Raw genomic sequence first — 24,329 nt, 5'->3', positions numbered from 1 at the left:
CGCCTGTAATCTCAGCCACTGGGGAGGCCTAGGCAGAAGAATCACTTGAACCTGGGAGGCGGAGGTTGCACTGAGCCAAGATTACGCCACTGCACTCCAGCCTGCGTGACAGAGTAAGACTCTGTCTAAAAAAAAAAAAAAAGAAAACAGAAAATCTATTGTTTAGCATAGCCACCTTCATCAATGATCTTAGCTCTTCTGAGTAAGTTGCTAAAGCTTCTACATCAGCACTTGCTGCTTCACCTTGCACTTTTATGTTATGGAGACACCTTCTTTCCTTAAACTTCGTAAACCGACCTATTAGCTTCCAACTTTTCTTCTGCAGCTTCCTCACCTCTCTCAGCCTTCAGCCGTCACAGAATTGAAGAGACTAAGGATCTTGCTCCAGATTAGGCTTTGGCTTAAGGGAAAGTTAAGGATGGTTTAATCTTCTATCCAGACCACTCACCCTTTCTCAATATCTGCAACAAAGCTGTTTCACTTTCTTAACACTTATGTTTCCTGGAATAGGACTTTTAATTTCCTTCAAAAACTTTTCCTCTGCATTCACAACTTAGTTTAACTGGTGTAAGAGGCCTAGCTTTTGACCTACCTCAGCTTTCAACACTTAATGACTAAGCTTTATCATTTCTAGCTTCTGATTTAAAGGGAGAGATGTGCGACTCTTCCTTTCACTTGAACACTTAGAGGCCATTGTAGGGTTCATCGGCCTAACTTCAATACTGTTATGTCTCAGGGAATATGGAGGCCCTTGGAGAGGAAGACAGGGGAACAGCTGGTAGGTGGAGCAGTCAGATTACACAAAACATTTATCCATTACGTTTGCTGGCTTATACGAGCTGGGTTTGTGGTGCTCCAAAACAATTACACCAGTAACATAAAAGACACACTGATCACAGATTACCATAACAAATAATAATAATGAAAGAGTTTGAAATATTGTGAGAATTACCAAAATGTGACAGAGACATGAAGTGAACACAGGTTGTGGAAAAATTGTGCGGATAAACTTGCTCAATGCAGGGTTGCCACAAACCTTCAATTTATAAAAAAACACTGTATCTGCTAACTGCAATGAGGTATGCCTGTATTCAGTTTTTAAAGACATTACTCATATGCTAAAATTGATAAATTTAGGAGCAATGAACACATTTAAGTAATCAAGCTGTCAAGGTTTTTAAAAATCAGCCTTAAACATTTAAATTAGTCATATGGTCTAGTGGCTCAGAAGAATTGGAAACTCGTGTTATATTTTCTTTCTTCCAGCTTTGCCATAAAGTAACTGTGAAGCTCTGTGCAATCTCCTTCACCCCCTGTCTGGTTTCCCCTCTGTCAAATGAGGATGTAGAATCAAGTCTGACAAAGTCTCAGCTAAGACAATCACACAGACATAAATACATAAACAGATGTATAAAGGTTACTTTGAAAACAAAATAAAAACAAAAGTAAGACTACTGACAAACATGACTTTAGTAAGAATTTAGCAACTCGAACTGCTAAGTGACCTATGAAAAATTTGTATTTTTCTCTGAAATGTTTAGACAACTAATATCAACATGCTTAAAGATTGGTTAGATAAGCAGCTGAGGCATTAATAAGACAGTAAAAGCTTGGCAAAAAACTGGGCAGCAAAATGACCAACAATTTAATTTCAAAGGTGAAATCACTAATTCATATATTACTGATATCTCAGTATGAAAGCAGAGCTCTGTCACTTACCTATCTCATCCGTCCCTCCTTTTCAGTTACCTTTGCTACTAACCTAGATTTGACACTAGCCTTCACTTCTCAGGCCTAGACTCCTAAAGACTTCCTAATGGATCACCCCTCCTCCAGACTCTGGTTTCTAATTCATCTGATGCAGCACAAGTGACAGACATCTTTCTAAATGATGAACCATTACTCAGTAATTAAACGGTCCTTTAGCAAGATGCACTCCTGGAGTTAAAACTATGGAATGATTTCCCTGAAACTGAATTTCCTTAGTTTAAACTCAAGGCCCTCTCTAGTTTGGGCACAACTCTACTTTTCAGTTTTATAAGGAAACTAATGTTAGTTTCCTTATAAAATAATCTCACAAAACTCTTCACCACCACTCAGAGCCACAGTCATCTGGCACTGCAGGTACGTTGTTTCCTTAGTGTTCACTAGGCCTTCCCAGCTCTACGACAATCTCTTGACCACTTCCTCTTCCTCTAATTGTAACCCAACTGAAATATCACTTCTTTGCCTTTGATGTAGCTGGAATCCACAAATATTTACAGAATGTTTTTTATGTGCAAAAATGTGCTAGAAGCAGTGGAAGAAGAAAAGATGAGGAAGCCCTCTAAAAGCTTGTAAAAGATAGGAAAAAATAGACAAGTTCATAAATGATAACATTCTAGAAGAACGTGACCTCTTTTGTTCTCTTTTACTTTGTACCACAGTTATTTTGTACATTCTCCAAGGATGGGGACCATGTTTTGATGTCTTTTTAATTCATTACAGCATCAAGAACAGTATGTTACCCATGTAGGCATTCAATGACTACAGACTAATCCAGACCTTTCAACTTTTTTTTTTTTTCTGCCTTACTTGATTTTAAAAAAAAAAAAAAAAAAAAAAAAAAAAGAATTATACTTCTCATCTCTTGGGCAAATTTTGCCATTTATACAACTCTACCATTTATTCTAAAGTAGCTCATTCAGGACACCAATCAAAAGTAGGCTAATATTAAATTTGGAAAACATTATTGTCTTTTGCTTAGCCTCTCAGAATAGAGAGAAGTATCCAAACAATACAGTCAGTTATAGTTCACGGATTTTCTCCATTAAAGGTGTAGAGAAGTTGCCTGTTCTTTTTCTTCTAATATACTTAGGTTGCCATAATGTTAGTTTCCTTATAAAATAATTTCAGGGAGGGTGGGTGGCAAAAAGAAAATTAAAAATAAAATAGCTTCAGCCTTTACCATAACTTTCTTAAAAAACATAGTATTTCTTTTTCTATTGAGGATACAGCTTCTCAGTCTCAGAAAGTTGCCAATATATGTAAAATGTACCATACATTTTTCAAGGTAAGGATCATTTCAACCATTTCTTTCTCTTCCATATATCGTTTACAGTTTTAGAATACAGATGTTACTACATTTACAAAGGAGGGAAATTTTAAAATCATTCTATCAAAATTCAACCCATATTCATTTTAAAAATTTGCGTCCATGGACCAATGATACTCAAATACTATAAACTAAAGGGAATAATGCACTTGAACCTGAGGTCCTCCCCACCCAAAAACCTTTTTTTTAAGTAAATAACAATTTGGGCCTAGATATCAATTCTTCTAAGTTTACATTTTCCCAGAACTTGGTGCCATGATTAATCATATACTTAATCAAATTAATACCACACAGGGATATTTTAGAAACTGTAATCACACATAGGAAATAAATAGAGGATGCCGGGCGTGGTGACTAACGCCTGTAATTCCAGAACTTTGGAAGGCCGAGGTGGGCAGATCACTTGAGGCCAGGAGTTTGAGACCAGCCTGGCCAACATGGTGAAACCCCGTCTCTACTAAAAACACAGAAATTAGTTGGGCGTGGTAGAGCATGCCTGTAATCCCAGCTACTTGAGAGGCTGAGGCAGGAGAATCGCTTGAACCCGGGAGGTGGAGGTTGCACTGAGCCGAGATCGTGCCACGGCACTCCAGCCTGGGTGATAGAACGAGACTCTGTTTCAATCGATCAATCAACAAAAATTAGCCGGGCGTGGTGGCGCGCATCGGTAATCCCACCTACTCCAGAGGCTGAGGCAGGAGAATCACCTGAACCCGGAGGCAGAGGTTGCAGTGGGTCGAGATCGTGCCGCTGCACTCTGGCCTGGGTAACAGAGCGAGACTTCCTCTCAAAAAAATAAAGAAAGAAAGAAAAAAAAACAAACAAACAAGACGAAAGAAAAAAAAAAAAAAAAAGAAAAGAAAACAAATAGAGGGGACATTATTACATGTGTTTCTTCTCCAGCCAGAAACTGGCTTATACCAAGTATTTATTTTTTTAAAAAACCTCTAATGAAACAACGAAGAGAACAAAAGAGAAAGCAAAAAGTTTAAAAATCTTAAGTCTAAGATGTGCAGAGGAAATGAAAAATGGGGTTGCACACAGGTGGTTTATTGAACAGCCACTGCTCGTTTCCTGACATACACACAAGCACCCGCAAGAGGTGATAACTTTAAGGTCCTCACACTTTTGTAGTGTTCACGACTCCGAAATTGAAACACTGCATGGAAAAACAAAAAAAAACAACAAAACCTAACACTTCGATTTCCAAAGATAACTTAGGATACCTCCAAATGTGTGTGCTGTATGTGTTGGTTAGTAAAACAAAATCAGACTAGGTCATTATAGAAGTGGAGTGAAAACTTCCCGGAATAAAATATTTCCTTAAATAATAATGAACCTGTCAACTTGCAAATGTACATCTCCCTTACCGTTCTGGGTTGAAGAACCACAGCCCGTTCTTGGCTGAAATGTGGCAGAGGCCAGATGTGTTTAAGGGCTAAGAGTCTGGAAGCTTTGTTCTAATAAATGCGCAACTGCTGTTTAACAGTGCATTTTCTTTGTTTCTAAATGCCTTTTTAAAAAGGAGACAGACAAGTCTTAAGAGTTAGTGTACAAGACAATAACTCTATCTCAAGACCATTACTAATTCAGAGGTCTTTAGATGTTCCTGCCGTTTGTCGCGGGTTAAGGAAATACAAAGAGGACAGGACACTCTAAAAGGGGAACAGACAAATCGTCCGCACACACACACCCCCTTGGAAACAGTCACCCAGCTTTGTGAACAGATTTTTAGAGCCCTCCCTCCAACATATCTGGTAAGTCTAGAAAGCCCAGGGAAAGGGAAGACCCTGGTCGCTTCAAGGCAGCCAGGACTAGGAGCGGAGTCGGGGTTCCTGATTTACCCCGCCCCCCCCACCCCAAGAGGACCCTCATCTTCTCTCCCCTCCCACACTGGGCGCGCGCCCGCTCCCCGCTCGACCCCAGGCGGCCGGCGTCCCCAAATGAGCCCGGAACACAAGCGTCGGGCACCCGGGCTCCACACGCCCCTTTCGTCCTGGGTCCCTGGGGGATGACCCTCCTCCTGCAGCCCAGTTCCAAGGAAAAGAATCGGAGCTGGAGAAAACCGCCATAACCGCTAAGCGCCCCTCGCCGCCCCCGCGGAGGCCAGGGGGTTCCTGCCCGGTCCTTCACACCTACCTGCCTCCCCCGGCGGCCCCCGCGCCGGCTCCCGCGGCCCCGCCGCCGCCAGACCCAGCTCCTGGCCGCAGCGCCATCTTGCTCCCGGCCTGCCGCTGCCTTCGCCGCCGCCACCTTATCAGCAGCTGTCAGAGGAAGACATCCACTTCCGGGGCAAACACCAGGCCCCACCTCGCCGCGGACAGGGCGATGGGGCGGGGCCGCGCGCCCACGTGACTCCCCCTGCCCTCGGGGAGGCGTGGCGCGCCCATGGCACGTGATAGGGCGCCGCAGAGGTCCCCCAGGTTCAATTTTGGCTCTCGGGGTGGTGGGGCGGTCGCAGGCGCCTCTCCAAGGGAGCTGATTCATTGTCTGGTAGGCCCTCTGCAGGGCCCAGGTGGTGGCCCAGTGGCAAAGCGCCGTTGGTCCTCCGTTTGAAAACCATGATCGCGGTTAGTGGAAAGAGTAGGCTGAGTCCTGATTTTTAAACTAGACGGTGGGTACACTGGTGTTCTCTCTTTACACACAAAGAACAGATAGCTCCTGAAGGGCCCTTTGATAGTCTGGCAGCACTGATTAGTGATCAGCTGTCCCCCCTTTCTCTGGAACTCGGCAGCTTCATGTTGGCACCTATCACAGATGCTGAAGGCATTTAAATTTTATTTTAAATCAACCAAGAGCACAAAAATTCAACCCATATTTCAAAAAAAACTCCAAGGTGTACTACTCTTGTTTAGTTCTGCCATTCTGCCACCTTACAGTCCCTTTGTTTTTCCTATTCTTGCAGGTAAGTGCAAAACAGTGGTTTTTGGGAAGCAGTTCATAATTACTCTGAAGCTATTTCGGCATTTTTTTTACTGAATTTTTTTTTTTTTTGGAGACAGGGTCTTGCTGTGTTGTCCAGGCTGGAGTGCAGTGGCATGATCACCGCTCACAGCAGCCTCAACCTCCTGGGCTCAAGCGATCTTCTCGCCTCAGCATCCTGAGTAGCTGGGACCACAGGCATGCACCACCACACGGGGCCAATTTTTTTTTGTAGAGATAGGATCTATGTTGCCCAGGCTGGTTTCAAACTCCTGGGTTCAAGCTATGCTCCCGCCTTGGCCTCCCAGTGCCAGGGTGTGAGCTGTGAGCCACATGCCTGGACTGTGATTTTTTTTGTTTGTTTTAATCAAACTACTGTCTGGAAGTAAAACATAAAAGTTGAGTACTTTTCTCAAGCATGTAGTTTGCTTGTTAGCAAGTAATGGATTAATTAGCTTTATTTTTTCACTCTTGTCTCAGGGTTTTTACTGGGTAACAATTTGTAATAAGTTATTTATTAGGCACAAACCACTGGTCAGGAACTGTAAGCCCATTTTAAAAAATCCTCAGTATCCTTAGGAGTTACAATTGGCATCTTACAGATGAGAAAATCAAGGTTAGAAACAAGGTCATTTGTCCAGATCATACAGCTACAAGCAATAGGATCAGGATTCAAATCCAGGCCAGTTTGACTCCAAAGTCCTTGCTCATTCACTAGAACCAGCTATTCAATTTTTGTTTTTTGTTTCTGTCTTTTGCTGTAACTGTCTATTCACTAATTTCACTCCTTCCCTTCCCTGGGTGAAGCTGAAATTTATGTAGCACATAGTTCAGACTGCTTTGAAGGAGCTAAATTTAGTATTAATACATTGACTAAGTTGATGCAGGTTACTGTAGATACTTTAAACAGACACGATAAAGACAAGGATCATAGATGTGACCTCAGTTTGTCTTGGAATACTTTTTGTTCCTCTTCTTTACCTATTGGTTTTTACATTTGTAGGATTCAACTCAGGATGTCGGCCTTCCATGACATCCCCAATCTGGGTTAGATGCCCTCCTGTGATGCTTTAGCATCATGGCCTTACATCTAACAGCACTTGTCACACTAGTCATGTGCTACATGATGATGTTTTGGTCAGGTACAGACAGCAGATACAATGGTGGGATGAGAAGTGGGGGTGGAAGTCAGTGAGATTGAGGATCCTGACCTTTTGTAGGCCTAGCATAATGTGTGTGTTTGTGCCATGGTTTTTAACGAAAAAGTTTAAAAGTAAATAGTAAAATAAAACAAAAAAAAAAATTAATAGAAAAAAAGCTTCTAGAATAAGGGTATAAAGAAAGAAAATATTTTTCTACGGCTGTACGTTTGCATTTTAGGCTAAGTGTTATTACAAGAGTCAAAAAGTTTATAAAGGCCAGAGGCAGGGGCTCACCCAAGGTCAGGAGTTTGAGACCAGCCTGGTAAACATGGTGAAACCCCGTCTCTACTAAAAATACAAAAATTAGCTGGGTGTGGTGGTGCATGCCTGTAGTCCCAGCTACTCGGGAGGCTGAGGCAGGAGAATCACTTGAACCCAGGAGTCAGAGGTTGCAGTGAGCCGAGATCATTCCACCGCACTCCAGCCTGGGCGACAGAGGAAGACTCCACCTCAAAAAAAAAAAAAAAATTTCTAAAAAACCCAACCTGGACAAGCGAAACCTCGTCTCTACGAAAAAAATTTAAAAATTACCTGAGTGTTGGTGGCCCACACCTATAGTACCAGCTATACAGGAGGCTGAGGTTTGAGGATCACTTGAGCCTAAGAGGTCAAGGCTGCAGTGAGCCATGATTGTGCCACTAAACTCCAGACTAGGCGACAGACACTGTTTCTCAAGAAAAAAAAAACAAAAAACAAAAAAAAAACTCTTACAAAGTAAAAAAGTTACAGCATGCTAAGGTTAATTTATTGAAGAAAAAAATATATATATAATATGTGTGTATATTTTCAAGAAAGAGTCTTGCCCTGTTGCCCAGGCTGGAGTGCAGTAGCGCGATCTCGGCTTACTGCAACCTCTGCCTCACAGGTTCAAGCTATTCTCCTGCCTCAGACTCCTAAGTAGCTGGGATTATGTTACCGCACCTGGCTAACTTTTTTTGGTATTTTTCTAGTAGAGATGGGGTTTTGCCATGTTGCCTGGGCTGGTCTCAAACTCCTGAGCTCAATCTGCCCACCTAGGCCTCCCAAAGTGCTAGGATTACAGGCGTGAGCCACCACGCCTGGCCAAGAAAAATATTTTCAATAAATTTAGTATAGATTAAGTGGGCAGTGTTTATAAAAGTCGACATGTTCCAACAGTCTATAGCATTCAAGACAGTAACATGCTACACAGGTCTGTAGCCTAGGAGCAATAGACTGTACCACATAGCCTAGGTGTACGGTAGGCTATACCATCTAGGTTTGTGGAAGTAGATAACATGATGTTTACACAATGACAAAATCACCTAACGATGCGTTTCTCAGAACATCTCTCTGTCATTAAGTGATGCGTGACTCTATCTGCTCCTTTACTTTCTCTCTAACATTATATTGTAAGGGTAGGAACTGTGTTATCAAGCCTGTTTTTCTAATATCTATGTGTGTTAAAGGAATATTTATTGTGAATTTACTATGTGTCAGGTACAGTGCTAGGTACTTACAATTTGAGACACAATTTCATAGATGAGAACACTGAAACTCTGAGAAATTAAGAACTTATTCAAAGTCACACAGCTGGCAAATGGGTTGCACCAGTACACCTACCTCCAGAATATATATTGGGTAAAGGATCTGTTTGCATGAACAAACAAAAAAACCATATTCTTTTAAGTATTTTTACACCCTGTACCAGGTCTATCATTAAATAAATTCTGAAGATGAACAATTTTTGTCCCATCTAAAATATTCAAAACAAAGTCCACCTGTTCTGACTCTAGAAAAAGCTGCGAATAGAGGAAATAAATAAGTTGAATTCAAATGCTGCTGAGAAAAGGTAATGTATATTATAGTTCTGTAGTAGTACTGATAACATTCAAGTCATTCTTAGGCAACAGTCTTACATGTATGAAGTCAATTTTTCATTCCATTGTACAAAACTCGTATCTGAGAAAAATCTAATAGTTAATAGTCTCCAACACCATATGATCATAATCCTTTAGCTTAGGCAGAGATCTACTTACTAAATGAGGCGCCATCAACCTAAGGAAAGATAAGCTGTAACAGAATGAAGACAGAGGTATATCAAGTAACAGGAACATTCTTCCTTATCAGGATAAAATGTTTATCAGTATTCAAATAAAATAATCTTAAATGGAAAGAGACAGGAAAGAATATGGTTAAATGATGGAAAATGAAGAGAGAAGCCGATCATGATCTTGTGCAACATCATGACAGGGCTAAGGTATTAAGTATCCAATACAAGGATACTTAATAGACCAAAGAATTTAAAATCCCAGGGAACTTGAATAACCAGCCACAAAAGAGGCCTCTCTTTGTTGTGGTTCACAACACAAAAGGCCATCAACTAATGAGGAAATATTAAAATTAAGAGAGCAGCAGGTTTCTTCTTGGTAGACAGCCCATGCTACCATCCACGAAGTGAGCAGTGGAAGGGGTATTTAATGTCAAGGCTTTATTTTGAATTTCTGTTCCAGATGCCTCTCCACAGCATTCATCACACCTTCCTTCACACTCAAAGGGAAAAGTCCTTAAGAGTTTACCACATTTTGGTGTTATTTTTAGCATAAACATTTGTTCTTCTATAAGAAGTATCTCTCTGGATTCAAACCAATGTCAATGAATGTTATTTCCATTGTATAATCATTTAAAAGTCACCTACAGAGCTGGGTGCAGCGGCTTGTGCCTGTAATCTCAGCTACTCGGGAGGCTGAGGCAGGAGGATTGCATGAGGTCAGGAGTTCAAGAACAGCCTGGGCAACATGGCAAGATCCCATCTCTAAAGAAAAAAAAAAAAAAGGCACCTACAAATTGAAATTGACTTGATAGCTTAGGATCATTTTTCACCAGTCCCATGTACTTGTAGTTGATTTCAAATGTTTGGTACAGGTGACTGTAAGACTTCAAGTATTCCATGAAAATACCATTCATGTTGGGATCATAACATTACATTTCTGGGATGGTATTTTTAAAGTCTGTTTTTAACTTTTGTCTTCAAGAGCTACTTTCTTCTTGCTGTTCTGACCAGTGACCTTTTTCCTGTAAAGAGCAAAGTAGGGAAAACGGAATAAAAAATTCTAGATATATTTACTTTCTATAAGCCTACCACCAGTTTAATAAACATTTACTGAAACCTACTGTGTATCAAATAACGGGCACCAGGAACACAAAGATGCATTAGACATGGTCTCTGCCCTTTAGAAAATCACAATCACCTAAGTGAGGCAAAACCATCACAGTAAACTACATTACTATATGCTATGACAGATAGATTCGGATCCTGACGTAATGAGTTCACATTGATTCAGTGCTTACTAAGTGCTAGAAACTGTTATTAAGTGCTTTACGTGTATTAACTCGGGTAATTTTCCTAACAGCTTATGAAGAGTATTCTAGTATTATCCTCCGTTTACAGATGAGGAAAATGAGGCACAGAGTGGTTGAGTAACTTGCCAGTCATCACTTACTGGTAATCCATGTTAGACATGAATCCTATCATTCTGATCCTATAGCCTAGTGAAGGTCGAATATCATTAACTAAGTGGTAACAGACAAAGGAAAAAAGTTTTGAGAAAATAATCAATGTTTGCAAACTATTATTACAGTAATACAAAGTTCTTTGGTGTGTACTAACTCATATAATCCCAAATCCCAATTCTACACAGGGAAGTAGATATTAGAACCAGTTCTTCTGGCTCCAAATCCAGTTCCTCCCCCACTCACTGCATGGGGCCAAGTTCGTGGTGCCTGAAGTGAGGTCCACTAAGCAACAAGGATGCAGGTCTGTAGCTCAATGGGGAAGTTGGGGCTGAAGATATGCCCTTAAGAGCTATGAGCACAGAGGTATGAGCTGAGCCTATCGGCATGGGTGGGATCATGAAGGAAACATCGACAGTGCAGAGGGAAGCCAGACTGGGATCATGACAGGTCTTGCTTGTACACTATGTTAAGTAGTATGACCTTTACACACAAAGAAAATGGAGACACAACCAAAGCACCCGAAGCAGGGGGCTGATATGACAAGATTTATATCAAGTGTCTTCAAAGTCTTAGTACAAATTAAGTTTTAATAACCTCAGAGGAAGGCAGGTGCAGTGGCTCACGCCTGTAACCCCAACACTTTGGGAGGCGGAGGCAGGCAGATCACAAGGCCAGGAGATCAAGACCATCCTGGCCAACATGGTGAAATCCTGTCTTTACTAAAAATACAAAAATTAGCTGGGCATGGTGGTACGTGCCTGTAATCCCAGCTACTCAGGAGGCGGAGGCAGGAGAACCACTTAAGCCCGGGAGGCGGAGGTTGCAGTGAGCCGAGATCGCGCCACCGCACTCCAGCCTAGCGACAGAGATTCCATCTCAAAACAAAAACAAATCAGCATTTAAAGTATAATTATTTAAAATACTGATGTATCTTATTAAAATTCAACATAGTCACCATCTTATGTTCTAGTTGATTTTTGACCTTTGTAAAAGCTTTCATCAGTTGCTGCTCAGTGCCTGAAAGGACGGCATTTGTTATCTTGGCTTTAAGACCATCCAAAGAGTAATGCATGCGTAACAGTTCTGATGTGACCCACTCCTCTCCCACCAACAAGTCTATTAAGACAGATTAGGTGACCAAAGTGGCCAAGCATAACAAGATTCGCTACCAATCCACTGGTTTACGTGTCACCCAGAAAGTGCTGCGACAGAAAATTAAAATTTAAAAATGTTGGCCAGGTGCAGTGGCTCACACTTGTAATCCCAGCACTTTGGGAGGCTGAGGTGGAAGATCACATGAGGCCGAGAGTTCGAGACTAGCCTGGCCAACATGGTGAAACCCCGTCTCTAGTAAAAATACAAAAATTAGCCGGGTGTGGTGGCGGGTGCCTGTAATCCCAGCTACCTAGGAGGCTGAGGCACGAGAATCACTTGAACCTAGGAGGTGGAGGTTGCAGTGAGCCGAGACTGCGCCACTGCACTCCAGCCTGGGCGACAGGGCAGCAGAGCAAGACTCCATCTCAAAAAAAAAAAAAAAAAAGTGAATGTGAAGCATTCCCAAAACTGAATTAAGTACAAATGGAATTAAAAGGATTGATCATTCAAATATACTTTTTTCAGTTTGTAGCACTTATCCTTCCCAAGTTATTAAAACTTAAAAGTATGATAAAATTTTGGGACACTATATACATTGTATATTTGAACTGACCTTTATTCCTCATAGTCAATACCAACATGTGAACTCTTTTCATTTATTACAAAGTACATTCTAATTTTCATGCCTCTGTTCATCTTGTTCCCTTCTCCATGCCTAAATTTTACCTATCCTTAAAGATAGTTCTACTTTGTTGAAACTTCTGTAACCACACCAATTCACAATCATCTTTCTCTTCTCTAAACTCCTATTTTATTTAAAAACCAGTCTCTAATTTTCTGTCATGTACACGAATCTTCTTTCCCCAGCTCAGGAAAGGAGTCTCATTTTATATTCATTTGTATATCCTACCACCACCAAGTACCTTGCAGGACAACTTGGTAAATGCCTACTGGTTATGGAAACAGTTTTTTCCTAATGACTTCTATAGAACAGATGTGAGGTAACTGGATATAAGTATTAGCATATTTCACAATGGTAATATCCTAGGCCACTGATAGCACTCTCAGGGGAAAAAAAACCCAACAAATTATAGACTTGAACAATTCTACTACAGTATATAATAACCTGGTTCTGGTACAATGTGAAGAGTGCCATTTTCCTTAAATAGTGGAAAGAGTATAACTGTTCAGAATATCTTGACCTATCCTTTTCAAAATATAAAGCTTCCTAGTATTACTGGGCAAAATAAGGTAGTCTATATGTATGCTAAAAAACTATGCTTTAATATCCTCATAAAACTCAGCTAAGCTAGCACAAATTTACCTAAGTAATACTTTTTACAGCTGTTACAATGTGCATCTGCGTAAGCCTGAGATCATATTGAAATCCTGCCCAGAATATGAAGGAGCTTCAAAGAAGACTAGATTCATGTAAGTCAATGGTCCTAACTACTGGCCTTAGTAGCATGTCTTAATGTGGGTTGCGTAGAGAAGGTGGGCAGTACAATTCTAATTTATAAGGAATTGAAATAATATTTTCCAAGATAGAAAAAAGCAGATCATCAACATATTGACACAGAAAAATTCCAATATTAAAATAAATTCCTCGCCGGGCACGGTGGCTCACGCCTGTAATCCCAGCACTCTGGAAGGCTAAGGCGGGTGGATCACCTGAGGTCAGCCTGACCAACATGGTGAAACTCCCTGTGTAATAAAAATACAAAAAAATTAGCTGGGTGTGGTCGGCGGGAGCCTGTAATCCCAGCTATTTGGGAGGATGAGGCAATAGAATAGCTTGAACCCGGGAGGCAGAGGTTGCAGTGAGCCGAGATCACGCTACTGCACTCCAGCCTGGGCAACAGTGCGAGACGCCATCCCAAAAAAACCAACCAACAAACAAACAAACAAATTCCCCAATTATAGGCAACCTAAAATATATTATTTTTATCACATTTTATAATAGACTGTAGTATTAATTTTACTTCTAAAAATTTACCCTAAGGAAAAATAATGCCTACTATAACTTTATGATGGTGTCAAACAGCCATTTTTCTTACCACATACTTACCGTTTATCCTTAGCTTTTTCTAAGAAACATTTTGGAGTTGTACTAATGCTCTCCCTTTCCAATGGTTTCTTAATCATCTTTTTCTTTTGTTTGCTGAAAGTTACAAAGTAAAAGAGGAAACAAAGTAAGTCCAACTTCAATTAGAAGAGTTGAAGCTAGAATTAGTTTTGATCCTTGATCACAAAATTCATTTTTTTTTTCTTTGAGACGGAGTTTTGCTCTTGTTGCCCAGGCTGGAGTGCAATGGTGGAATCTCGGCTCACTGCAACCTCTGCCTCCTGGGTTCAGGCGATTCTCCTGCCTCAGCCTCGCGAGTAGCTGGGATTACAAGCATGCACCACCATGCCCAACTAAATTTTTTTTGTATTTTAAGTAGAGATGGGGTTTCTCCATGTTGGTCAGGCTGGTCTCAAACTCCCGACCTCAGGTGATCCGCCCACCTCGGCCTCCCAAAATGCTGGGATTACAGGCGTGGGCTACTGCATCCGGCCACAAAATTCATTTTTTAAAACCATTTACTGGTTTAACGTGGGGCTATTACTTTAATAAATGAGGTCACCTAATAGTATTTAGAGAGCTAACTCAAAGGGATGATAAATTCAATCCACCTCTTAAAAAGCTACTGACTGTGATAAAAATATGTCCTGTGCCAACCTTATATCCTATGTTAACAAGCATCAGAGTTTGATTTTGATCAATTAAGTTTTTTACTGGTTTTATGAACCAAAATAATTCTTAGCATATTTTGCTTACACTGAATATTTTTAAAAGAATTTGAATACTTAAAATTTCAAGGATAAGGCTGGGTACAGTAGCTCATGCCTATAATCCCAGCACTTTAGAAGGCCGAGGCAGGCAGATCACTTGAGGTCAGGAGTTTGAGACCAGCCTGGCCAACATGATGAAACCCCGTCTCTACTAAAAATACAAAGATTAGCTGGGCGTAGTGGCACACACCTGTAAATCTAGCCACTTGAGAGGCTGAGGCAGAACTGCTTAAATCTGGAAGGCAGAGGTTGCAATGAGCTGAGACTTCATCTCAAGGAAAAAAAATTTAAAAAAATAAAAAATAAAGGATAAAAAACTGGCAAGGAAATAATATATAATATTCACAAGCAGTTTTGGGCTGGGCACAGTGATTCATGCCTGTAATCCTAGCACTTTGGAATGCAAAGATATGATAGGATCACTTAAGACCAGGAGTTCAAGATTAGCCTGGTTAACATAGCAAGACCCCATTTCTACTACCCATAAATCTAAAAAATATTATAGCCAGGCATGGTGACGCATGCCTGTAGTCCCAGCTACTCAGGGGACTGAGGCAGGAGGATCACTTGAGCCCAGGAGATCAAGGCTACAGTGAGCTGTGATCATGCCACTGCATTCCAGCCTGGGCAACAGAGCAAGAAAAAAAAAAAAAAAAAGAGTGTATCTACAAAGAGACAGAGAGTCTAAGATCCAGGTAAATTCAAGATTGTACCTTAGTAGTTTCTGAAAACCTTTTATGTATTCTGGTACAGGACACCCGGCCTGCTGTATAACATTGGCAACGCTGAAAGAGAAACCCATAAACTTGTATCTTGCTAAACTGATGTTTATGAATGTAAACCCTCTGCACAACGTTAGAGGGAACTAAAACTACACAAAGTAATCCACAAAGTGTTCTGATATGTTATCAATTATTACCTGATGTAAGCACATTGGATTACAGAGAGAACTATCCACTGGGCTGAAATTAATGCACTGATGAATAACTAGAGATAACACTTATTTCAACATTTATCAAATCCTATAAAGCTGGTAAACTCAATCAATCTTGGAGGAAGCACTGACTGAAGCCAGAGTCAAGCTTACATTCATTAAGTGGAAGTGCCTACTATGGGGCTGGCACTGTTGCCAAGTTTTTTGTGTATAGTAACTTCTTCACGCTTCACAACAAGCCTGTGTTGTAAATACTGTCACTATCCTCATTTCACAGATGGAAAACTGAGGTGCACAGTTACACTAATTATTTGGGTCATGAGATTCACATGCTTGCAGTTGCTGAGGCCTATGGTGGATCTAGGTTGCTGGAATATACCCCTCTACACACGTACACTTGAATCTGCTCAAAGCGATACAAAGGGTGACAGGTGGCAGAGCCAAAGCTCAGAAAGCACAATCAAAATATTTACCAAAACCAATAAATAGATCTAAGTACAAACCCCCTTTGGCCAAAACTAGATTTCATTACCTAGAAATGTGAAGTGTTATCAATCACCATCAACCAAAGATTACTGTAGACAGTCAAAATGCAGGAAACTCATCTTCTACATTAAAATCTAACGTCAACCACTGAAAGAGTCCTGTGAATCTGAAACTTACAATGAACATTATTCCACTTTGAATATGCATTTCCAAATTCTAATAATGGAAGGGCAAAAACAAGGCCCTTTGATCATTTTTCCTTTCCCATGGCTAAAATATGGTTAACTAACACCATTATCAGTAGAATTTGGGACGTAGCCATTCTGTAATTATCTCTTAATTGAATATACATATAAGAATAATGAAGCAATTTTGCCAATAACATTAGGTTATTTTTTCTAATTTACCTTCTTAATAATGGTTTATCATCTTCAGTGAAAAATGTAATTGCTTTTCCCTTGTTCCCTGCTCTTCCAGTTCGACCTAAGAAAAATTAGACCATTAAAAAACACATTTTGGGTGGACAGAGGCTCTCAAAATTCGTTAACAAAAGTCACTGGATTTTCATAGCACTAAGAAATGAGCATGTGTGTGCCAGGAATAGCAGGGGTGCTAAGACAGATCAGTGGGTAACAGAGGGGAAGGAAAAAAAGACAACTCACCTATTCTGTGGATATATTCCACTGAGCTGGTTGGAAAGTCATAGTTGATCACCAAGTTCACACCTTTAAAATCAATCCCTCTTGCTAGCAAGGCCGTACAAATCAGAACCCAGATTCTTCCTGCTCTGAAACTGTGGACTGTGTTATCTCTCTGGTTAACAGAATATATATTAAATTACTTTAGAATGAAAACAGGTTCTTCATAAATTTAAAGTCAATAATTTAAAATCAAGTAGTTCTTCTGAGTTTCAAAGTATACATTTGACTTTACCTGTTGTTGTGTTCTCTCTGCATGAATAACATCCACATTAATACCTTCATATATGAGCTCATGAAAAAGTTCTTTAGCCCTTTCAATGGACTGAACAAAAACAAGAACAGGTGGATTGAAACCCTAAAAGCAAGCAAAAATTGGCACACATAACTCAATCAAGATCGGTCAGTATTTCATAATACGACTGTAGCTTCTAAGAACCCAATTCAATTTAATGTACTTTCTTGGCCAAATTTCTTGGGTTACTGGTCTAACTCTGCCTCCATCTTCCTCACCATTCTCTCCAATTGGTTATTTCCACTCAACTTGAACTATATTCTCCATCTTGCTAATTCCAATAATCTTGTCTAATCAATCCCCCTACACCCCTCTACAATAACAGATGCCTAAACTTTGAAATAATCATCTCTTGACTTCTGTGCCTCAAAACCTTTTTTTATTCTGCTTAAAATGAAATAACTATCTTTTAATTCATTTGGTTTTTTGGAGTGAAATTAATTTTTTATTCTTATGGATTTAGGGGTACAAATGCAGTTGTGTTACACAGATATATTGCATACTGGTGAAATCTGGGCTTTTAGCATACCCACCACGCCAGTGGTGTACACTGTACCCCACAGGTGGTATTTTATCCCTCATTAACTCATTATTATCCTAATTCTGGTGCTCTCCCCAAGCTTAGTTCTTGGTTCTGTTCTTTCAATATAATCTTTATTTTACTGAGCTGAATCTCTACGACTAGCTCTACACAAAATTTTTTTTAACTACATCTGATGTCTGTGTATCTAAGCAAATTATTTTTACATTTACACTATCAAACCCTTACTCTCTCTCAAACCAGCTTTCTATCTTTTTAACTGTTCATTAATTAGAGTTTTTTGGCCTTTTTTTTTCCTTTTTTTTTTTGAGATGGACTCTCACTCTGTTGCCCAGGCTGGAATATAGTGGTGCAATCTCAGCTCACTGCAACCTCTGCCTCCCAGGTTCAAGTGATTCTCCTGTCTCGGCCTCCTGAGGAGCTGGGATCACAGGTGTGCGCTACCACGCCTGGCTAATTTTTTTGTATTTTTAGTAGAGATGGGGTTTCACCATGTTGGTCAGGCTGGTCTCAAACTCCTGACCTGATGATCCACCCACTTCAGCCTCCCAAAGTGCTGGAATTACAGGCGTGAGCCACCGCGCCTGGCCGAGTTTCTTAGCCTTTTTATGATGGTTTAAACACCTCTTTTGGAATCTTATGAAAGCTAAGAAACTTTCCAATAAGTAACCACTCATTCGCACAAAAATCTTACATATAATTTTAGAGGGTCTGCGGACCTCCCAAAGGTCATACATGGCTAAAAATCTCTGGTGTATAATCTCCAAGTGAATATCCTGGAAAACCTTAAATTTCCCAGTACCAAATGATTCTCTTAAGAATATTAATAAAATATATTTAGCATTTACTATGTGCCAAGCACTATTATATAATAAGTGCTACGCTTGTACTAACAAATTAATAGTAAAACAGCTCTATGAGGTAGATATTATTATTCCATTTTACAGACAAGGAAAATGTGGAAGAGAGGTTAAGTTGTGCAAAGCTGCAGCGGTGGAGCTAGAACTTCTACCCAAATAGCCTGGCTCCAGAGTCCATGCTTTTAACCACTAAAGCAAACCATTTCTATAGTCACCAGATACTTGCAAACTTTTCCCTTTCATCCTCCAACTATACGTAATGTCCCACCACTACGGCTGCTACCCTTATTTCTTCCTCATCTCTGCCTAGCCCAGTTTAAAAGCCTGATTGGTTTCCTTACTTTCCATCTTTCCCATTATAATTCACCTTACATATTACTGTTTAACTAATTGTCCTTAAAAATTATGTAGTCACAATTAGCTGGGCGTGGTGGCGGGTGCCTGTAGTCCCAAGCACTTGGGAGACTTAAGGAGAATGGTATGAACCCAGGAGGCGGAGCTTGCAATAAGCCAAGATGACACCATGACACCACTGCACTCCAACCTGGGTGAAAGAACGAAACTCCGTCTCAAAAACAAAAACAAAAACAAATTATGTAGTCACATTCTTCAAAAATATCCTGTCCCCAACTTTCCTGTCCAACCTGGTTTTCTTTAATTCCATACCATAAACTGTTTGCCTTAGACTGGTAACTGCTTCATTAGTCTTCAAACACATGGTGTTTGCGTCCATCTTTCGCTTAAGGCTTTACTCAAGCTGCTCCCCCAGCCATCCTTGCTCTTCCCCTCCACCTTTTGTCTTGAAAATCCTTCAAGAATCAGTTTAGTAGCATTTCTTCTATAAGGCTCAACCAATTCAGCTCACCCTCATGACCCCATTATGATGATATGGATGCTTAAAAAAGTACTCTTTAGCCCTTTATGACAGTTTATCAGAGACTATCTTACAGAAGTGTATTTATTTTATCCCTCTAAATAAGACTAAATTCCAGGGGCAGAACTTAGGAGATTTCTTGTATTGTCCAGTGCTGACACTTCAGTACTTAACTTTCAACTATGCCTTCTACTCAGTACTGATAGGATAAAAACAGAAAACCCCACTCAGTGTCCTACAACACCCCAATTCTTCTATAAGAAACCAGCAGAGGCATGGAGCAGACAAATGTGGAAAAATGAGATTCTCAGGGCATCAGGTAGATCGTTTCCTAGCCTAATCTGAGCTGCGAAAGACAACTTATCATATTCTGAGAGGCAAGCTTCTGTCCGTTGGGATAAGAGTTGGGACAATATGCTTCTTAACAGTTTACTGCTAGATTACTAAATACGATGCAGGATGATCATATAGTTGGCACAATGTACTTTCTTATCAATTTACCAGTGGATTACTGAATATGAGGCAAGATGATGATGACACAATGCTACCAGTGTAATAGCCTCCCACCAGAAATACAAGACTTGGCAAACTACCAAAATTCAAGAAGGTAATCCAAATATACCTTTTTAACAAGTTCTCTCATGGCCAGAAGTTTTCCAGTCTCAGATCCAACAAAGAGAAGCTCTTGTTCTACAGTTTCTACTGCAGAATTCCTGAGAAGAAAATATACCTTGTAGTTTGTAAGAGTCAATTTTTGCTTTTTCCCCCTGAACTCTAAATAAATGAAAAAATGTACACACAACTCCAACAAAATTAATTTTTCCACTGTCAATATTAATAAGTACTTAATTTTTTATACTTTAACTTGAAGACAAAATTGTTATATTTAAATGCTTTCTTCTAATTTTAAAACTATCTTGAAATGCCAACCATTAAAACTTACATTTCAGTCATAAATTTTCATGTATTTGATTATTTAATTATAAAAAATTTCTAACTGTAAAATTATTGAGCAAAATAATAAAAACATTTTTAAGGTTGTTATTATACACGGTTAAACATTTTTCATAATGATTAGCAAAGATTTATTTATAGACCAACAGTTGGGGGTGAGATATATTAAGACTTCATTAATACTCTGTAAGATGTTACAATGTACTATGTTGTATCATAAATATTTTTCCCATTCTACTGTCAGCCTTTAAATTATGTTTATGTGAACTCATTCTGCTTTCCCTTTTTTTAAGATGGAGTCTCACTTTGTCACTCAGGCTGGAGTGCAGTGGGGCGATCTTGGCCCACTGCAACCTCCATCTCCCAAGTTCAAGCAATTCTCCTGCCTCAGCCTCCCAAGTAGCTGGGACTATAGACACATGCCAATTTTTGTATTTTGGGAAGAGACAGGGTTTCATCATTTTGGTCAGGCTGGTCTTGAACTCCTGACCTCAGGTGATCCACCTGCCTCTGCTTCCCAAAGTACTGGGATTACAGGTGTGAGGCACCATACCCAACCTTGCTTTCTTCTTATACACAGGAATTTTAGGTTTAAAATAGGGTATTTTTTACAGTTCCATTGGCTACTTTTTCACTTAATATGGTATTACAAGCACTTTTTCATATAGCTACAGTCTTCCTACATCATTTCAGGGGTTACATAATAATCAATCGGGTAGCAATATCATAATTTCTTTAAACTTTTTTCTATCACTGAGCATTTATTTACCATAAAATGCTCCCCAAAATATTTTTTAAACGGAAATATAAATCAAGTGGCTCAGTAACATCAGATTCTTCCTCTGTAGTCCACTTATTTAAGTCATCAAAGAAACTAAATCTTCTGGGTGGCCACAGAGCTCATGTTATACTCTGTGGATGGGAAAAAACACCTAAAAGCATGATAGGAATGTTAACATGATATAAAAACCTTCTTTTAGATTATTCTAAAACAGAACATCCTTGAACAATCTTGGCTTCAAAGAACACATTTCAATCAGTAAAACTCTCTCCCTTGCTAGTCTCAGGCCAAGAAACCTGTTTCCTTCCGTCTTAGAAAAAAGACTTGTATTTAAAAAAAAGAAAATCAATGGGATAATGTTGAAAAACAATTAAATACCTTGCTCCAATGGACACACTGATGACATTGTCCAGGTTGAGTTTGCACCACTGTTCAACATCATATGCAAAAGTTGCACTGAACATAGCTCTTCGGACCTTGTGGGATGTGCAGGCCAGGAAAATGGAAGCCAGCTGGTCTCTGAACCCAGTTTTGCCATCTTCAAACAGTTTATCTGATTCGTCTACTACAAGCCACTCAACACTAAGAAATAACAAAACAACTTGTGGATATTGAACTGAAAGATCCAAGACACTTCACTAAACCATGGGGGCAGTGGACACATGAGAAAGTCAAACTATGATGCTGCTTCTCAGATCCACTTTATCATACCAGAAAAAAAAAAAAAGAAAAATAAGCAGGTGATATGGTTTGACTGTGTATCCCCACCCATATCTCATCTCGAATTGTAATCCCCATGTGTTGAGGGAGGGACCTGGTGGGAGATGATTGGATCATGGGGGCACTCTCTCTCTCCACCAACCCCATCTGCCACCATGTAAGAAGTGCCTTGCTTCCTCTTCTGCCATGATTATAAGTTTCCTAAGGCCTCCCCAGTCATGCCCTGACTTGTGGGTCAATTAAACCTTCCGTTCTTTATAAATTACCCAGTCTCAAGTAGCTGTTTAGACCAGCATGAAAACGGACTAACACAGCAGGAAAAAGGTAAAACCTAGATAAACATAGCTCAATGTACCTATTCCAATAGCCTCAAAGATACAAGGTTCCATTAACAACAGAGTTTTTCATAAACTTCACTAACTCCATCACCATTGCTGAAAGATACAAAAAGGTCTAGGGGAATTCTGTACTAAATGCTTATCAAAATGTGTAACTTTCTTCCAGACCAGATAGTTTTCTTTTATATGAGTTTTTTTTTTAAAAAAACATTATTCTCAGTGCCAACACTGACGGAAGGTAGCAAACAGCAAGCTCCAAAGGGAAAAAATACAAGCAATGGAGGACAAAATGTAATCAACTGAATGAAAAATACATATGAAAGACATGAAAATAACATCTATACCTTGTTAGGTCGATTCCTGGGGGATCTTGCTTTAATAAATAGATTAGTCGATTTGGAGTAGTCACAAGAATATCTATAGGAAAAACAAATGGTAGAAATTGCAAAAAACAGGATTTATCTCTCTTGAACTGGGACTTAAGCCTCCTCAACTTCAGTTAATAACCTGAAGTGGGAAGTAGTCATAGCCAACAACACAAAACTATTATATCCCTACTTTCCTTTTATTATATCTGAGCAGCTTTCTCTTTTTCTTTTTTTGAGACAGGGTCTTGCTCTGTCACCCAGGCTGGATGGAGTACAATGGTGTGATCATAGCTCACTGCATGCAACCTCAAACTCCTGGGCTCAAGAGATCCTCTGGCATCAGCATTCTGAGTAGCTGGTACTACAGGCACATGCCACTGCACCTGGCTAATTGTTATTTATTATTATTTTTTGAGATGGAGTCTAGTTCTGTCACCCAGGCTGGAGTGCAGTGGCGTGATCTCGGCTCACTGCAAGCTCTGTCTCCTGGGTTCATGCCATTCTCCTGCCTCAGCCTCCTAAGTAGCTGGGACCACAGGCACCCGCCACCACGCCCAGCTAATTTTTTGTATTTTTAGTAGAGATGGTAAATTTTTTTTTTACTTTTATTTTTGTAGAAACAAGGTCTCCCTATGTTGTCCAGGCTGGTCTCGAATTCCAGGGCTCAAGCAATCTCCCTGCCTCAGTCTCCCAAAATGCCGGGATTACAGGCATGAGCCACAACACCCAGCCTCTTCTCCATTTCTAAGAGGCAGGAACAATTTAATTTTCAAACCTTTTTTCCCCCCAGGAAAATCATTTTTTTAACATGGAATTTTATGCAGAGGCCCAAGATTTAAAAAAAAATACAAACAACAACAACAGATGAAAGCTTATCTCCAAGTGGACAATGTCAAAAAACAAAAAGAAAGAAAAGTAGATGAAAGCAGATTCTCTGGCTGATATAAGGGTGGGGATGTAAGCCATTCCTTCTGTTTTTTTAAAGATGGAGTCTCACTCTGTTGCTCAGGCTGGAGTACAGCGGTGCAATCACAGTTCATGGCAGCCTTGACCTCCTGGGCTCAAGTGATCTTCCCACCTCAGACTTCCAAGTAGCCAGGACTACAGGCGTGCACCACCATGCCTGGCTTTTTTTTTTTATTATTTATTTTAGAGATTGAGTCTCGCTATGTTGCCAAGGCTGGTCCCAAATTCCTGGCCTCAAGCAATCCTCCCACCTCAGCTTTCTCCATACCTGTAGCTGGGATTACACGTGTGAGCCACTGCACCCAGCTATGTGTGCCATTCTTGTCTGCCAGAGTACTTCCATGGCAGATTAAAAATCAATGGTATAAATCAGAATTTTTCAGCCTCAGCACTGTTACCATTTTGGGCCAGCTAACTCTTCGTTGCAGGGGACTGTCTTGTGCATTGCAGAATGTTTAATAGCATCCTTGGCTATAGACCAGTAACTACAGGCTAGTAGCACTTCTCCCCAGTTGTGACAACTAAAAATGTCTCCAGATTATTGCCAAATGTCCCTGTGGTAAAAGGTGGGGAGCAAGATTGTCTCTAGTTGAGAACTACTGGTATATATGTTATGTATAACTTCTCAGTAGTGAGAAGGGAATCTCTTTAGTTCTTCTAAAATTCAAATTTTATACATACATGACTATACTTTAACAATACTTACATAGCAATTAGGATATTTATAATTTCCAGATTCCTTACATGTTCTACATCCCATGTATGAATTCCTTACCAAACTTTTTAGATGATTTAGGTCCAAATTTCTTGGCTGCCACTGCTGCTTTGTGGATCATATGTATCCTGAATCCTGTTCCCTCAGAAATTTTTATTAACTCTCTGTGAATCTAAA

General features: G+C 40.0%; 2 protein-coding genes across 21 annotated transcripts in view; both read right to left on the bottom strand.

The window, feature by feature from the left end:
• SYNRG (synergin gamma) overlaps nucleotides 1–5,389 on the bottom strand; it is a 96,738-nt gene extending 91,349 nt beyond the window's left edge. For 5 of the 16 annotated variants that reach the window (XM_008011143.3, XM_008011145.3, XM_008011148.3 and 2 more), the window contains exon 1: nucleotides 5,234–5,383. In XM_008011143.3, the coding sequence (XP_008009334.1) occupies nucleotides 5,234–5,310 (77 nt within the window). In that variant the 5' untranslated portion in view covers nucleotides 5,311–5,383. Of the gene's footprint in view, nucleotides 1–5,233 lie in introns of all 16 variants that reach the window. The other 11 variants (XM_008011131.3, XM_008011133.3, XM_008011135.3 and 8 more) reach the window with 5 other exon arrangements.
• A 3,627-nt stretch (nucleotides 5,390–9,016) lies between these two features.
• DDX52 (DExD-box helicase 52) overlaps nucleotides 9,017–24,329 on the bottom strand; it is a 30,745-nt gene continuing 15,432 nt past the window's right edge. For all 5 annotated transcript variants that reach the window (XM_008011124.3, XM_073004873.1, XM_008011125.3 and 2 more), the window contains 10 exons: nucleotides 24,213–24,324; nucleotides 22,448–22,520; nucleotides 21,424–21,627; nucleotides 19,933–20,023; nucleotides 16,976–17,098; nucleotides 16,705–16,855; nucleotides 16,450–16,525; nucleotides 15,336–15,407; nucleotides 13,856–13,948; nucleotides 9,017–10,251 (listed from right to left, as the gene is read on the bottom strand). In XM_008011124.3, the coding sequence (XP_008009315.1) occupies nucleotides 10,194–10,251; nucleotides 13,856–13,948; nucleotides 15,336–15,407; nucleotides 16,450–16,525; nucleotides 16,705–16,855; nucleotides 16,976–17,098; nucleotides 19,933–20,023; nucleotides 21,424–21,627; nucleotides 22,448–22,520; nucleotides 24,213–24,324 (1,053 nt within the window). In that variant the 3' untranslated portion in view covers nucleotides 9,017–10,193. The remainder of the gene's footprint in view (nucleotides 10,252–13,855; nucleotides 13,949–15,335; nucleotides 15,408–16,449; nucleotides 16,526–16,704; nucleotides 16,856–16,975; nucleotides 17,099–19,932; nucleotides 20,024–21,423; nucleotides 21,628–22,447; nucleotides 22,521–24,212; nucleotides 24,325–24,329) is intronic.

This window comes from Chlorocebus sabaeus, chromosome 16 (genome assembly GCF_047675955.1).
Source record: "Chlorocebus sabaeus isolate Y175 chromosome 16, mChlSab1.0.hap1, whole genome shotgun sequence".
Classification (NCBI taxonomy): Eukaryota; Metazoa; Chordata; class Mammalia; order Primates; family Cercopithecidae; genus Chlorocebus; species Chlorocebus sabaeus.
The sequence above is the reverse complement of the archived record's forward strand: the minus strand, read 5'-3'. Positions and strand labels throughout refer to the sequence as shown.